Source organism: Staurois parvus, unplaced genomic scaffold, assembly GCF_062004578.1.
Source record: "Staurois parvus isolate SC_StPar_1 unplaced genomic scaffold, SC_StPar_1.0 ptg000304l, whole genome shotgun sequence".
Classification (NCBI taxonomy): domain Eukaryota; kingdom Metazoa; phylum Chordata; class Amphibia; order Anura; family Ranidae; genus Staurois; species Staurois parvus.
The window spans coordinates 437,177-451,179 of record NW_028318100.1 but is presented as its reverse complement, the minus strand read 5'-3'; the positions used below and the strand labels follow the sequence as shown (position 1 = coordinate 451,179).

The following is a 14,003-nucleotide window of genomic DNA, read 5'->3' as shown; positions in this document are numbered from 1 at the left end:
TTCCTCTCTCTCCCCCCATCACAATAGCTGAGGACGCACATATAAACGGAACCTAGCCGAATCCCAACGACCAATGCGCCGAACGACGTGATCACCCAAGCCCCAACGGGCAGCTTCCGTAGCCGCCCCAATACGAAAAGAATGGGACGAGTATTGCTCTGCACCCAAGCCCAATACCTGTAAACACCGTTTATACACCGCTCCAAACTGGAAATGAGACAAAGCTGTCTCATTCGCATGCAAAAGGAAAACGCCAGGAATAGTGGGTCTCAGACCTAGAAATCCCCGGATGGCCTGAACCGGACAAATCCGGGACCCTGGAATCCCCGCCAACTCCACCAATGTGTCCCGGCCTAAACGATCCATTTTTGACCTTCGCAGAAAAATACGTAACCCCCCACCCTGCAAGACCACATCATCAATAGCCAATTCGCCCTCCCCCCACGTGTTCGGACTAACCCGCTCCCCAATTCGAAAAGCCCCAAAAAAGGCTAGCACAAATGCCGCCCGAAACAAAGTGGCCTCATACAAAGAGGCACACAGACCATCCAACTGAGCCACCACCCCTTGAAGAAGCTCAAAAGAAACGGGCCTTTCCGATAACCCCGCAAAGCCTGCTTAACAAAGAAATATTTTGTAACATCGCAGCGCCCAGCCAATTTTAATTGGAACGCCAATCCAGCCAGTTTCTTGGACATCAAAGATGCAGACACACCCACTTCAAAATTCCAACTGATGAAATAAAGGAGGAGGAACCGATCCTCGTCCGCCCCCAACCTACACCCAACCTCATTAGCCAAAACCAGCCATTCCCACCAAACCTTTTCGTAAAAGGCCCAAGTGGACTCGCAAACCGATTGTCTAATCAAGCCTGCCGAAGAGGAAAGGCGACGCTCCACAGATGATCCGGGGCAAGGGATACCACACTGCTCCACCTCTGGTGCCAGCCGACAGAATCTGTCCCACTGAAAATGAGACAGAGCATCAGCTACCGAGTTACCCACACCCGGAACATGAACGGCTGAGACAAAACAATTAAGACGTAAACACACCAAAACCAAGTGCCTAAGCAAACGAACCACAGGCGTAGAGGAGGCCGAGACACTGTTAATGGCCTGAACCACACTCAGATTGTCGCAACAAAAATCAACCTGTTTATTCCAGAAAAACAAACCCCACAAAGACATAGTCAAAACAATCAATTGCGCAACAAACCCGCCTCTACCCATTGCAACGGCCACGCACTTGCGCACCACCGACCCTGAAAATAAGCCCCAAAACCAGTGGCGCCCGCCGCATCCGTCCACAACTCCAAATCAAAGTTACAGCCGCATCCAACTACAGTGATTTGCCATTGTAGGAATCAAGAAACGTCCTCCACACCTCTAAATCTTCCCGTAGCTTACAATTCAGCCGGACCCTGTGATGCGGGACCACCACGCCAGCTGTTGCAGCCGACAAGCGCCTTGAAAATACACGCCCAATGGGCATGATGCGGCAAGCAAAATTCAACTTCCCCAATAAGGACTGCAAATCGCGAAGTTGAATTTTTTGCATTTGCCCACCGCAGTTACCAAACCCCGGAGCTCCTCCAACTTATCAAGAGGCAAACGACATTCCATGGCAACCGTATCAATAGTAATGCCCAAGAAACTCAACTCTGTGTGCGGACCCACCGTCTTAACCGGAGCCAAGGGAACTCCAAAATATTCAAACACATGCTGCACTGTGCTCAGTAGCGACGCACAGATGGAGCTCCCCGGGGGGCCAATGCACAAGAAATCATCCAAATAATGGATGACGGATGCAAGGCCCGCAACATCCCTCACTGCTCATTCCAAAAAGGAACTAAATGTCTCAAATAGGGAACAAGAAATGGCACAGCCCATAGGTAAACAACGATCCACATAAATGCATCCATGCCATTTGCAACCCAACAGGCAGAGACAACAAGGATGTACCGGCAAGAGGCGAAATGCCGCTTCAATATCGATTTTTGTCAATAAGGACCCCCGACCAAATCGACGCACCCACGTGACAGCTGCATTGAACGAAGTGTATGAAACAGAACACAAAACCGGGTCAATCGCATCATTCAGCGATCCCCCTCTCGGGTGCGAGAGGTGATGGATTAATCTGAATTTTTGGGGCTCCTTTTTTGGAACGACACCCAACGGCGAGATGACCAGATCAGGCATCGGTGAGCAAGCAAACGGGCCTGCCATGCGACCCAAGGCCACCTCCTTGTTCAGTTTTGCAAGAACAACGTCTGGATGCAGCCGCGCTGATTTTAAATTATCTGCCGCGGGGGGGATAGCCGCCAACGTACAAGGGATCATAAAACCCCCCTCAAACCCCCTCTACAGCAGGCAAGCTGCCGCCCGATCAGGGTACCGTTTTAAAAACAGGACCATCTTTTCTACTCTCACCGGCGTCCTCCCTCTTTCCAGTGTCACCACCCCTCCCCCTTCCTTGTTTAAAACCACCCTCTAGCCCGATTGCTCCAATCTGGTAAGCAACCATCCCCCATCTCCTATGCTCCCCCACACAAGCTCCCATCTCCATCTCGTCTGCAAGCCCCAGTCATGCTGGCCCTCCCTTTAGCTTCGCTCGTCCAGCCCCTGACTGATCAACAAAAGTTTTCAAATATTCCTGTTTGACAAAAGACAATCTAAAGATTGACTTTGGTCAAACAGGAGCAGCCGCGCATGGATTGAAATTTGCCCAGCTCCTGCTGAAGCAGCCAAATTTTGATCCATCTATTGCCAGTTTTATTTTGCATGTAAAAAAATAACATACAAAACGCTATGCTTCAACAATTCTCTCAATACAATTCACACGTAGGCCTTTTGAATCGTGAGCAGAATCGCCACAATTCTGCCCATGATTTCAACACGCTCAGCTAACATAACAAATCTCACAACATGACTTTCATTTGAATATCACCTAAAACACAGTGCCATTCTGCCACGACTCTTGCATGATAAATCGTGCTGCAATCGCAGCAAACTGCAATGCTTGGAGCTTGTTGCCTAAAAGAAGCTCCTGCTCCTTTTTGGGCGACACTTTTCATGTGATGCGTGGTTTCCCCCAATTTGCAGCGTGATTTATCGCACAACAATCAGGACAGGATCGCACCATGTTTTTAGGTACCACTCGAATGAAAATCACGTTGTGCAATTTGTTGTGTTAGCAGAGTGTTTTGAAATCGTGGGTAGAATAGTGGGCAGAATTGCCTACATGTAAATAGTCTACATAGTAAGGTTACATATAAACACACACACGTTTATAGGAGTGTTTAAAGGAGGACTGGTTTAGACAAAAGAGGCAAAAAAGGCAGTTGAGTCTAAAAGAAAGGCAGTTCTTTGAAAGGAGGAACATTGGGGAACTATGCTTTATAAGTGTAGCACTTTTTAAGTAACCCCACTGGTGCAGTAAATCAAAATACTTTTCTTTGTATTCTGTTTTTCATGTAATCTACCTATAATTTGACCTCAACCTTTGGACAGACTTCTGAAAGAGGTAGTAAGCCAATTATATGAAAGGGTTAAAAATTCTGTAAAATGTTGCCCATTATCTATATACAGTACTGCTCTCAAGACCTCAAAAAAATAATTTTAAATATTTTACCAGTTATAGAAAACTATAAGTTACTTCTTTTTGAAATGGAAAGGAAATTCAACATCATATTACACATTGTTTTATATACAATTTTATATATTTTATATCAATTTTTACTACACTGGTATTTTCCTTAAAATGAGCATGACAGAGAACACAGCTTGGTTAAAATGTGTTTACTATTCTCTCTTCACAGGTGTGTGTTCCTTCGCCTTGCCAGTCTGGGAATGCTGCTGTATTCTCTTTGGGACAACATCACCTGTAATGGAGATAAGGAGAGCACAAATTGCAAATGTGGATATAATTATGAAGAGAACCATGTGAGATTGCTAAGTAAACTTTTATATTACAATTAAATTGGTAGCAAGTTATATCCAGCTAATACACCAATCAGGAATGATTAGGCTCTTGAATAGTTGTGTTTTCATCAAACACACACTTCATTTTTATAATGCGGTGTGGATGAACTCTCCATAGGGAGATGTGTAGAACCGTGAAATCCAGGGGCCTAGGCGCTAAGGTGAATGATAGGTGGTTTTGGCTTGAATGGCAAAACACGGCAGCTCAGATCATCATATGAACCAAATGAAGAAAAGAAGTACAAATGTATAACGAGTCCACAATAAAACACCCGAGGAATAAATGGAGGTAAAATGTATATGACACATTTATTGAAGTCAAGCAAGTTTTAAAAGCACTAGTACTTGAGGTTGTACAGAAGCCTGAATTACCTTGATGACTCATCGCCCTGTTGATGTGCAGCTGAAAGGATGAAAAGGTTGCCAGCAGTGATGAAATTCGGCATATGGAGACACTGGATCACTGGGGAGGATGCCGCTGTTGCACCGGAAGTGCGTTAGTAAGCTGGCAGGAAGCCAACGCAATGGAGGGGCTGGGGTAGGCAGAAGGGGAAGTGATCTTCCTGGGTCCTATTGAGTCTTGGCCGCTGGACAGGAAGCAGCTGGGCCATCGGGCTGGATATGATATTATGGTCCTGGCACGATGCTGAGCTGGAGATCCAAAATTAGGGCAAATTAGGGCTGGAAGTCAGGTTGAAACCAATGCACAAGCCATGTACTAAGACAACATGTTTTGGAGCACTGCCCTTCTTCAGGTCATCTGACAGGAACTGGCTTAGGAAGCTGGCTTAGGCCAGCAGTGATGAAATCCGGCATATGGAGACACTTGATAACTGGGGAAGATGCCGCTCTCACACTGGAAGCGTATCAGTAAGCTGGCAGGAAACCGACGCGATGGAGAGGCTTGTGCGGGCAGAAGGGGAAGTAATCTTCCTGGGTCCTATTGAGTCTCGGCTGCTGGACAGGAAACAGCTGGGTCATCAGGCCAGATAGGACATTACAGTCCTGGTATGATGCTGAGCTGGAGATCCAAAATTAGGGCAAATTTGGGCTGGAAGTCAGGCTGAAACCAATGCACAAGCAGGTTATAAAACAGCCTGTTATTAAGACAACTTGTATTGCGCCACACCCCTTCTTTAGGTCATCTGACAGGAACTGGGTTAGGAAGTATTATATAGAGCCAGAGGATGAATCATCAAGAGGTCACGCCAAGAGTTAACTCTTACAGCTCATTGGTATAAACACAAAAAATAAATAAAGGAAAAACAGAAATCTGGTCAGATGCAATGTAACAAGATTGTAAATATAAATATAGATGCAAATCTGAAAGTTAAATTGCAAAGAATACATTGGACAAAATAAAGAAAATTAAGAATATAATAATTAAAGACTAAAAATAACACAAATGACTAAAAGTGGCTAATGGTACATAAAGGAATACCCAAGTGGTAAGAAAACAATTGTAGCTTAGACAATGGTATGGATATCAATATCTTCATTCAAACCATTGAGGGCTAGAGAACCAATTTTATAAATCAAGTTTGTTTCTTTTTTACACAATAAATCAAACCTTTCATTATCAGTCAAAGAGTTATGGGGAATATGTTCAATGGCTTTTTATATTGTAAAGCGCTGAGCAAACTGTTGGCGCTATATAAATCCTGTATAATAATAATAATAATAATAATGGCTAACACAGTTAGGGCTTTAGGATCTTTGTTGTGATGGGAGGCAACGTGACGAGGAATACAGGCGTACCTCGGTTTACGAACTTAATTCGTTCTGCGGGACTTTTCATATTGCGAAAAATTAATTAACCGAAACGCGGTTTTCCATAGAAATGCATTGAAAACCAATTAATCCGTTCCGGAGGTCAGAAAAAAAGTCAAGTCTTTTATCTGTTCAAAACTCTTTATATGGTGCACTTTAAAGGCATAACTACTGTACAGGGATATGATTAAAAAATTAATTTGTAAATGCATTGAAAACCAATTAATCCGATCCGGAGAAAAAAGTAAAAAAAAAAAGTCTTTTATCTGTTCAAAACTCTTTATAAAGTGCACTTTAAAGGCATAAAGGGGCATGATTAAGAAAAACATTTTGTAACTGTACTAAAAACCAATTAATCCGTTCATATTGCGAAAATAAATCGTAAACCGAGCCATTATTTTCAATGGATTTTCATTCGTAAACTGAAAATTATATTAACTGAGGCATTCGTAAACCAAGGTACACCTGCACTATGTTTGTCTTTGCCCTCCTCTATCAGCCTTCTGTGTTCTCCAATTCTCTTGCTTAAAGTACATTTGGTGCGCCCAACATATAACTTGCAAGGGCACTGCAAGACATATATCACATATTCTGTAGAGCATTTTATAATCTGTTCAATAGAAAAGAGATTACTAGCACTGTCAATAAAGGATGACTGTCCATGTTTTATGAACTGGCATGTCAGACAGCCCCACTTGTGATATTGAAAGATCCCTATTCTGGTGCCGAAATAAAGTCTGCTATTACTATGTTTGTTATTAGATAGATTGACCTTTTAATTTACTGGGGGCTATACGATTGTTCTGTGCTACGATTGTTGAATATGCCAATGTTTTTTGAGAATATAAGTGATGGCTCTATAGTCATCACTATAACCCATGATGAATCTAACACAGGGGCCTTGTGGAGGTTCTATCTCCTTATTGGTAACTGTCTGTTCCCCTAAATAGGTCATATATGCATCCATCAAAAGGTCCTCAGGGTAACCCTCCTCTCTAAATTTGTCAAAAAGAATTGGGCTTTGTGATTCATAATCTTGAACCCTGGCACACTTTCTTTTTAATCTTTGGAATGACCCTTTGGGAGGTTCCTTTTTCAAAAGAGGCAGTGGCATCTCATATAATGCAAGTATGAGTTGCCATTGGTTGCTATAGTTTTTAGTGATTATGTGCCTGTCCTCGTGGGACAACCCCAAGTTCAAGAACACCATACTGGTAAAGCTTAGACCCAAGTTGTGATTACAATATGATGTAAACTCCAAAAAGGCCTCCATGCTGCCATCTCATATCACGAGCACATCATCAATATAACAACCAAAAAAGACAAAGTGTTTGGCATAGGGATTATTATGCCAAATATAGCGCTCTTCCCAATAGCCCATTGTGATATTGGCATAGCAGGGAGTGAAATTTAGCGATCATAGCGGTTCCATTAATTTGTAAGTAAAACTTGTTCAAAAAAGTGAAATAATTGTGTTTGAAGACAAAATTTGGTTCCATCAACCAAGAATTGTGCTTGATGAGAGTTAATATCAGAATTTTTACACAAGAAATATTTCAATGCTAGTAACTCATGAGGAATTGATGTAAAAAGAGAGGATTTATCAAAACAGGCCCATAAATCATGATCCTCCCATCTGTAATTCTGGAGTACCTCTGTTATGTGACCGGGATCACGAATAAATGAAGGCAGTTGGCATACGATGAGCTGTAGGAACTGGTCTATATATTGTGACAGGCCGCTTAAAAAACTGTTTATACCTGCCACAATGGGCCTACCCGGAGGGTTGTCTATAGACTTGTGTATTTTTGGTAGGTGGTATAAATAAGGAGTGGTACAACTGGGGGGCAACATAAATTGTTGCTCCTTGTTGAGCACTCTTTCCCTACCCGCTCGCTCAACCAGTTGAGTTTGGAAAATTAGGAGGGGATCCTGGCTAAGGGAAATGTATGTGCTAGTGTCTCCTGGAAAGTTTTCCCAAATGTATCTACTAGTAAATTTACGGCTCTAAAAAATCTGGAAAGTAACCAAGACATTATAATCAAACAAACGGACAAGGGCGGTAGTGTGTCATTCAAGATTGAAATGACTATTTGAAGGAGTTCTTCCGTCTCTTGTCAGACACTAGCACATATTGTGTAAAAAAAGAAACTCTATTTATAAAATTGGTACTCTAGCCCCAAATGGTTTGAAGATATTGATATCTATACCATTGTCTAAGCTACAATGTTTTTCTGACCACTTTTAGTCATCATTTGTATAAATTTGTTTTTTCATTATTATATTCGCTATTTATTTTTATTTTTCCTTATTTATTAATTTTGTCCCATTTATTCTTTGCATTTTAACTTTCAGATTTGCATCTATATTTATATTTGTATTTACAATCTTGTTAAATTGCATCTCACCAGATTTGTGTTTGTTTCCTTTTATTTATTGTTTGGGTTTATACCAATGAGCTGTAAGGGTTAACTCTTGGCATGACTTCTTGATGACTCATTCTCTGGCTCTATATAATACTTCCTAACCCAGTTCCTGGCAGATGACCTAAAGAAGGGGCGTGGCCCAAAACATGTTGTCTTAATAACAGGCTGTTTTATAACCTGCTTGTGCATTGGTTTCAGCCTGACTTCCAGCCCAAATTTGCCCTAATTTTGGATCTCCAGCTCAGCATCACACCAGGACTGTAATGCCCTATCTGGCCTGATGACCCAGCTGTTTCCTGTCCAGCAGCTGAGACTCAATAGGACACAGGAAGATTACTTCCCCTTCTGCCCACACAGGCCTCTCCATTGCGTCGGTTTCCTGCCAGCTTACTGATGCGCTTCCAGTGTGAGAGCGGCATCTTCCCCAGTGATCAAGTGTCTCCATATGCCGGATTTCATCACTGCTGGCAACCTTCCATCCTTTCAGCTGGACATCACCAGGGCGATGAGTCATCAAGGCAATTCAAGCTTCTGTGCAACCTCAAGTAAGGTGTGTGACCTTATGCCAGTGCTTTTAATATCTGCTTGACTTTAATAAGTGTGTCATATACATTTTACCTCCATTTACTTCTCAGGTGGACAAATTTGTTTTCTTGTGGACTCTAATCCCTGGCGCTCTTTATACATTAGTACTTATTTTCTAAATATGCAAGAAACAGCTTATGTTCTTTCTATTTTACATCTTTTACAGCAATCCATTGCAGAGATAGATGTGAACGTCTCACCTGTTGGTAGGAACAAGTGGAGTGGAGGAAGGTCATCAAACATCCCCTCACTAATCTACCCTTTGGTGAAGAAACCTAGATGCATTTTATCACTACTGGGTTCACAGCTGTCATTCCCTGGCTGCTGTGGCTGGAGAAAATGTTAATCATGCACATAGGGTCTTCTTCAGCCCCATATGTGATAGCAATAATGTTAAGTGTATAAAAAAAAGTTTAAAAATTAGAGTCATAAATTGAAAAAGAACAAAATAAAAATTTTAGTTTTAGTATGTCTTTATTGTGTTTTGAAAGTATCACAAAGGCACAAATATAACATGTGCCTTGATAGGCCACAAACACAGAAATTACCAAAAATTAAACAGAAGCATAACAGAAGCATCACAGTCGAGCATCTTATATCATTAAGAATAAGAAATTGTTCCAAATAAGTTATATTTAATACACTCAGATAATAAAATTTGTTGTACCTTTCGGTCCATAGTTACCAGAGGGTATTAGCTACTTTGTGTTTACTTATAGATATAGCAAATAGTATTTCATATGTGGCATGTGTTTGAGTCACTTGGATTACCCCGTCTATTGAAGGGGACTTTTTTCCAGTGTCTTACTAGGGTTAGGCGTGCTGCTAGTAGAATATGTGTTATTATTCCTCTCAAATTCGGAGGTACCTGATCTATTTCTAAGGAGAATAAAGCCATGCCTGCAGAAAAGGTAATATTAAATCCTGCCACTGTTGAGAGTAAACGAAAAGTTCCCTCCCAAACGGTAAGTATTTGGGGACCTGACCATAGAATTTGGTGCAACATGCCCAGTGCTCCACAGTTTCTCCAACAAGTAGGAGATGTGTGCGATGAAAATTTAGAAACGCGGTAGTGAGTTGGATACCAGCGCAGTAAGAGTTTTATGTTAAATTCCTATATATTACCACATTTGGTTGCTGTGTATGTGGCTTTTAATGCTTTTTGCCAACTCTCAAGGGGTTCACTTCACCGAAGTCATGTTCCACCGCTTTTATGGAGGAGGATTTGGTGAATTCAGTTTTATAATGCAATACCTTTCTTGTTGGGTTTAGTTACATCATAAAATAAGGCTATGTGCCATGGAAGCATAATAGTAGAAATGAGCTTTTTCTGCAGGAAGTATGCAATTTGTGAAGATTTATAATAATCCAGTATAGAGACATCAAATTTTATCTGCAAGGATCTGAAAGTTTTAAGGGTTGGACCAATCATTAGGTTCTCTGTCGTATGGATACCTTTTAGACACTCATTGGATTATGTCAAGGTCGGGAATAATAGATAGGTTAAGAGTAGGGAAAGGGATAGAGGTATGTGGTTTTATTTATTACAGGTACTTATATAGCGCTGTCAATTTACGCAGCACTTAACATATATATTGTACATTCACATCAGTCCCTAACCCTTAAGGGGTGTACAATCTAAGGTCCCTAACTCACATTGATATACAAGGGCCAATTTATACAGGATCCAATTAACCTACCAGCATCTCTTTGGAGTGTGGGAGGAAACCCGCGCAGGCACAGGGAGAACATGCAAACTCCAGGCAGGAGGTGCCGTGGCTGGGATTTGAACCAACGACCCTAGTACTGCCAGGCGGAAGTGCTAACCATTTAGCCACTGTGTTGTGGTTGGTCATTAACCGACATAGCTAGTAAAGCATCTCAAACTGTTAAAGTCGCTACTATTGTAGAAGATAAGAAAGTTGTTTTAGAATGATTAAAATGATTGGCTATTAAGTAATTCTATAAGTTTTTACCCGAATTTGGAATTTATCCATTTCCACCCAAAGATTGTGGGGAGCTGAAGGGGACCAAGCTTTCAGCTGAGATAGAATGGAGGCTCAATAATAGTCTTTAATAAAAACATGCCCAGCCCCTCCTGCCGTTAGAGATTTAACTAGTTTACTAAATGCACTTCTTTTGCCTTGTCATAGGAATTGATTCTGTAACGATTGCACAGATAAGAAAAAGGAATTAGGTACAGTTATGGGTAGTGTTCTAAACAGGTAAAGTAATTGAGGTAATAATATCATTTTGAAGGTCATTACATGACCAGACCATGATAATTCGATCTTTGCTAGGTCCTGCAGAGTATTTCGGATCTTATGTAGTAAGGGTATATAATTTGCGGTAACTAAGTTATCAACCGTAGGGGTTATATAAAACAGCAAGTAAACGAGCGCAAGGTATGATTCAAGCAGCCAGCATAAAGGTAAACCTTAAATCATTCATATAAATATATTCATAAAATATGCAGCGCTATAAAACGATAATATGTTAAAAATAGGATATAAAACATGCAATCAAATAGATAAATACTAAACTGGTATTAATAAATAATAAATTCATAAAGCAAGGCGCTAGGGGGCGCCAAAAAATTAACAGTAGCGTGATCAACGTCCAGATATGACACGTAAAGTGATGTTTTAAAAAAGGTCCAGATATTATAAGCCTTATAGTGATGATACGTGATTCCAGTGATAAAATATGGATATTATATTGCACTAACCAGATAGAGCAATAACTTGCGCATTTGAGTAATTCAGACCAACTCCTGGTCATCTTGATCTGGAAACCGGGACTCTTGGGGTCATCTGGCACACCTCAGCATAACAGGCAAACCACCTCATCTATCTCCAGGCTCCAGGGGTGAACATATCCAGCAACAGCCCATAGGAATCACTCAAACAGGTAACCATAAGAATACCAAGGAATATACCCTGAAGGGGGGGGGGGGGGCTTGCAAAGAAAACAAGCCAGAGAAAGTAGTTCCAATAGTGCAGTATTGTTTAATAAGGCAGTAAATCCAAGCACAATGTAAATAAATATGCACTCACATCTGGCAAAACTAAAATCAAGATGGCCGCCGACCATCCACAAGGAGCGTGTGGCGTGACGTCACCAAAGCTGGGCACCTCCCTAATGTGTTTAGTGCACCAGCACGTTATCAAAGGGGTTAGAGTAATGCCTAAATAAGTAATACTCTCTTCTTTCCACACATAAGGAAATGTAATTTTAATCTCTTTCACAGAAAAGGGAACACCAAGATTTAATATACATCATTTTGTTTCATTAACTTTGTAGATTGAAACTTGATTAAACAGCACCAAAGCCAGAGATTTCTCAACTTCGGTTAGCATCAAAATTATATCTGCGAATAAACTAATAGTATGCATTTTGTCTTGTATTAAGAATCCTGAGATTAAAGGGTAAGAGTGAATATAAATTGCCATAGGTTCCATCAATAGATTAAATATAAGGAGTGAAAGCGGGCATCCTTGGCGAGTGCCATTGGAGATCTGAAAAGGGGTAGATAGCATTCCGGAAGTGTACACTTGTGTGGAAGGTTTGGTGTACAATGCCATAATGGCAAAATAAATTGGACCCACAGAACCTGGACCAGTTAATCTTTAATGATAGTGATTTTTGTAGGGTAACCCCATCTGTATTTAATTCTATGGTTCTGGAGTGCTTTGGTTATAGTGGTGAGGTTTCTGCATTGCTAAAGTGTAAATTGGAAAAGATATGCGTAAAATTGCAGGTTAGCATATTCTGCAGGAATCTGTTCCTTATTGCGCATTACTGTCATTAGTTGCTCTTTAATGTGAAAAAAGTGCAATTTCAGGATGACATAGTCAGGAATATGGTTGGGTTTAGGGAGATGGTGAGTTCTGTCAATCGTGACTTCCATCTTGGTTAACTCAGGAATAATAGCTGTAAACATGTAATCAGTAAATTTGCGCAGGTCTGCTTGTGGTATAGTTTCAGGGATACCTCTTAATTTTAAATTGTTCCTTCTTGATCTATCTTCAGTGTCTGCCACTTCAGCCTTTACCCATTCCATCTCATCATCTTTTGCTTCATTAGCGACTACCAAGTCATTAATGGTACTGGTGAATTCTCCCATTTTTGTTTCTATGTGATCCACCCTATATTCAATGGCCTGTATCTCTTTAGAGAATTTATGGTTATAGGACATCATATCTGCATGAAGATAGCTTCTGAGACAGGAGCATGTCTTTAAGGATTGTATCCAAGACCAGTGGATTACTAGTAGGGGATTCTTCAATAGTCAGGTAATTCCCTTGTGTCATCTCTAGAATCATTATTGGTGTTCTTAGGGCTCACCTCAATTCTGTATCTTGCCCCATCCCATTTTAAATATTGACTTTTCTGGGCTGCCAGACAGTAGTGTGGAGGAGAGAGTGTGGATCCTTTGAAGAGTTCCCTCTATGGCCAGAGGAGCCTTTCTGTAAGGGTGGTGGAGAGAAACGGGAAATTGTGGAGGGTGAGGTGCTGGTGCCATCTTGCTTGCCCCCATGCTGCTGCTGTTGTATGAACAAAACAGTTAGCTTCTGGGGCTTCCTATCCTCTTTTCTTTTTATGGACAAAACTGGTATGGGCCGTAGAGCTGGATAGCCAATGTGGGGTAAGATTTTAGGCTGTTGGTGAGCTGTTTCGTGCCGCTGTTTCCTCTGTGAAGCTGAAGCTCCTCAGTCAAGCGGCCATCTCAGTCCACGGCTAGCCACGCCTTACAAACATTTTTTAACCCCCCCACACTCCCACCTACATACACATACATACAAAAACACGTACGGTGGGTGCCCCTATGTAGGAAAAAACATCAACAGAGGTGCAAATATAAAAGACATCATAGAGCAAGAAGTGCCTAATATAAGCACTGTCTAGATAAATGCATTATTATTAATATTATACAGGATTTATATAGCGCCAACAGTTTGCTCAGCGCTGTACATTATAATGGGAGACAGTACACAAGACAGTACAGTAACAACACAATACACGAGGGTTCAAGGGCCCTGCTCCTTGGAGCTTACAATCTAGGAGGTAGGGAATAGTGGTACAAGAGGAAATAGCTGTGGGGGATGGAGTGGTAGGGAGAGTGGAGGAGATCGGCAAATAGCTGAGGGCGGGGTAGGCTTCTCTGAAGAGATGGGTTTTCAGGGTGTGCCTAAAAGTGAGGAGAGTAGGTGATAGTCTGATGGATTGGGGTAGGGAGTTC

General features: G+C 41.4%; 1 protein-coding gene across 4 annotated transcripts in view; it reads left to right on the top strand.

Moving 5' to 3' along the window:
* The window catches only part of TMC4 (transmembrane channel like 4), an 880,426-nt gene that overhangs the window by 470,651 nt on the left and 395,772 nt on the right, over positions 1 to 14,003 (top strand). For 3 of the 4 annotated variants that reach the window (XM_089683320.1, XM_089683318.1, XM_089683319.1), the window contains one exon: positions 3,818 to 3,941. In XM_089683320.1, coding sequence (XP_089539446.1) covers positions 3,818 to 3,941 — 124 coding nt within the window. Of the gene's footprint in view, positions 1 to 3,817; positions 3,942 to 8,927; positions 9,228 to 14,003 lie in introns of those variants that run through there. The other variant, XM_089683321.1, reaches the window with a different exon arrangement.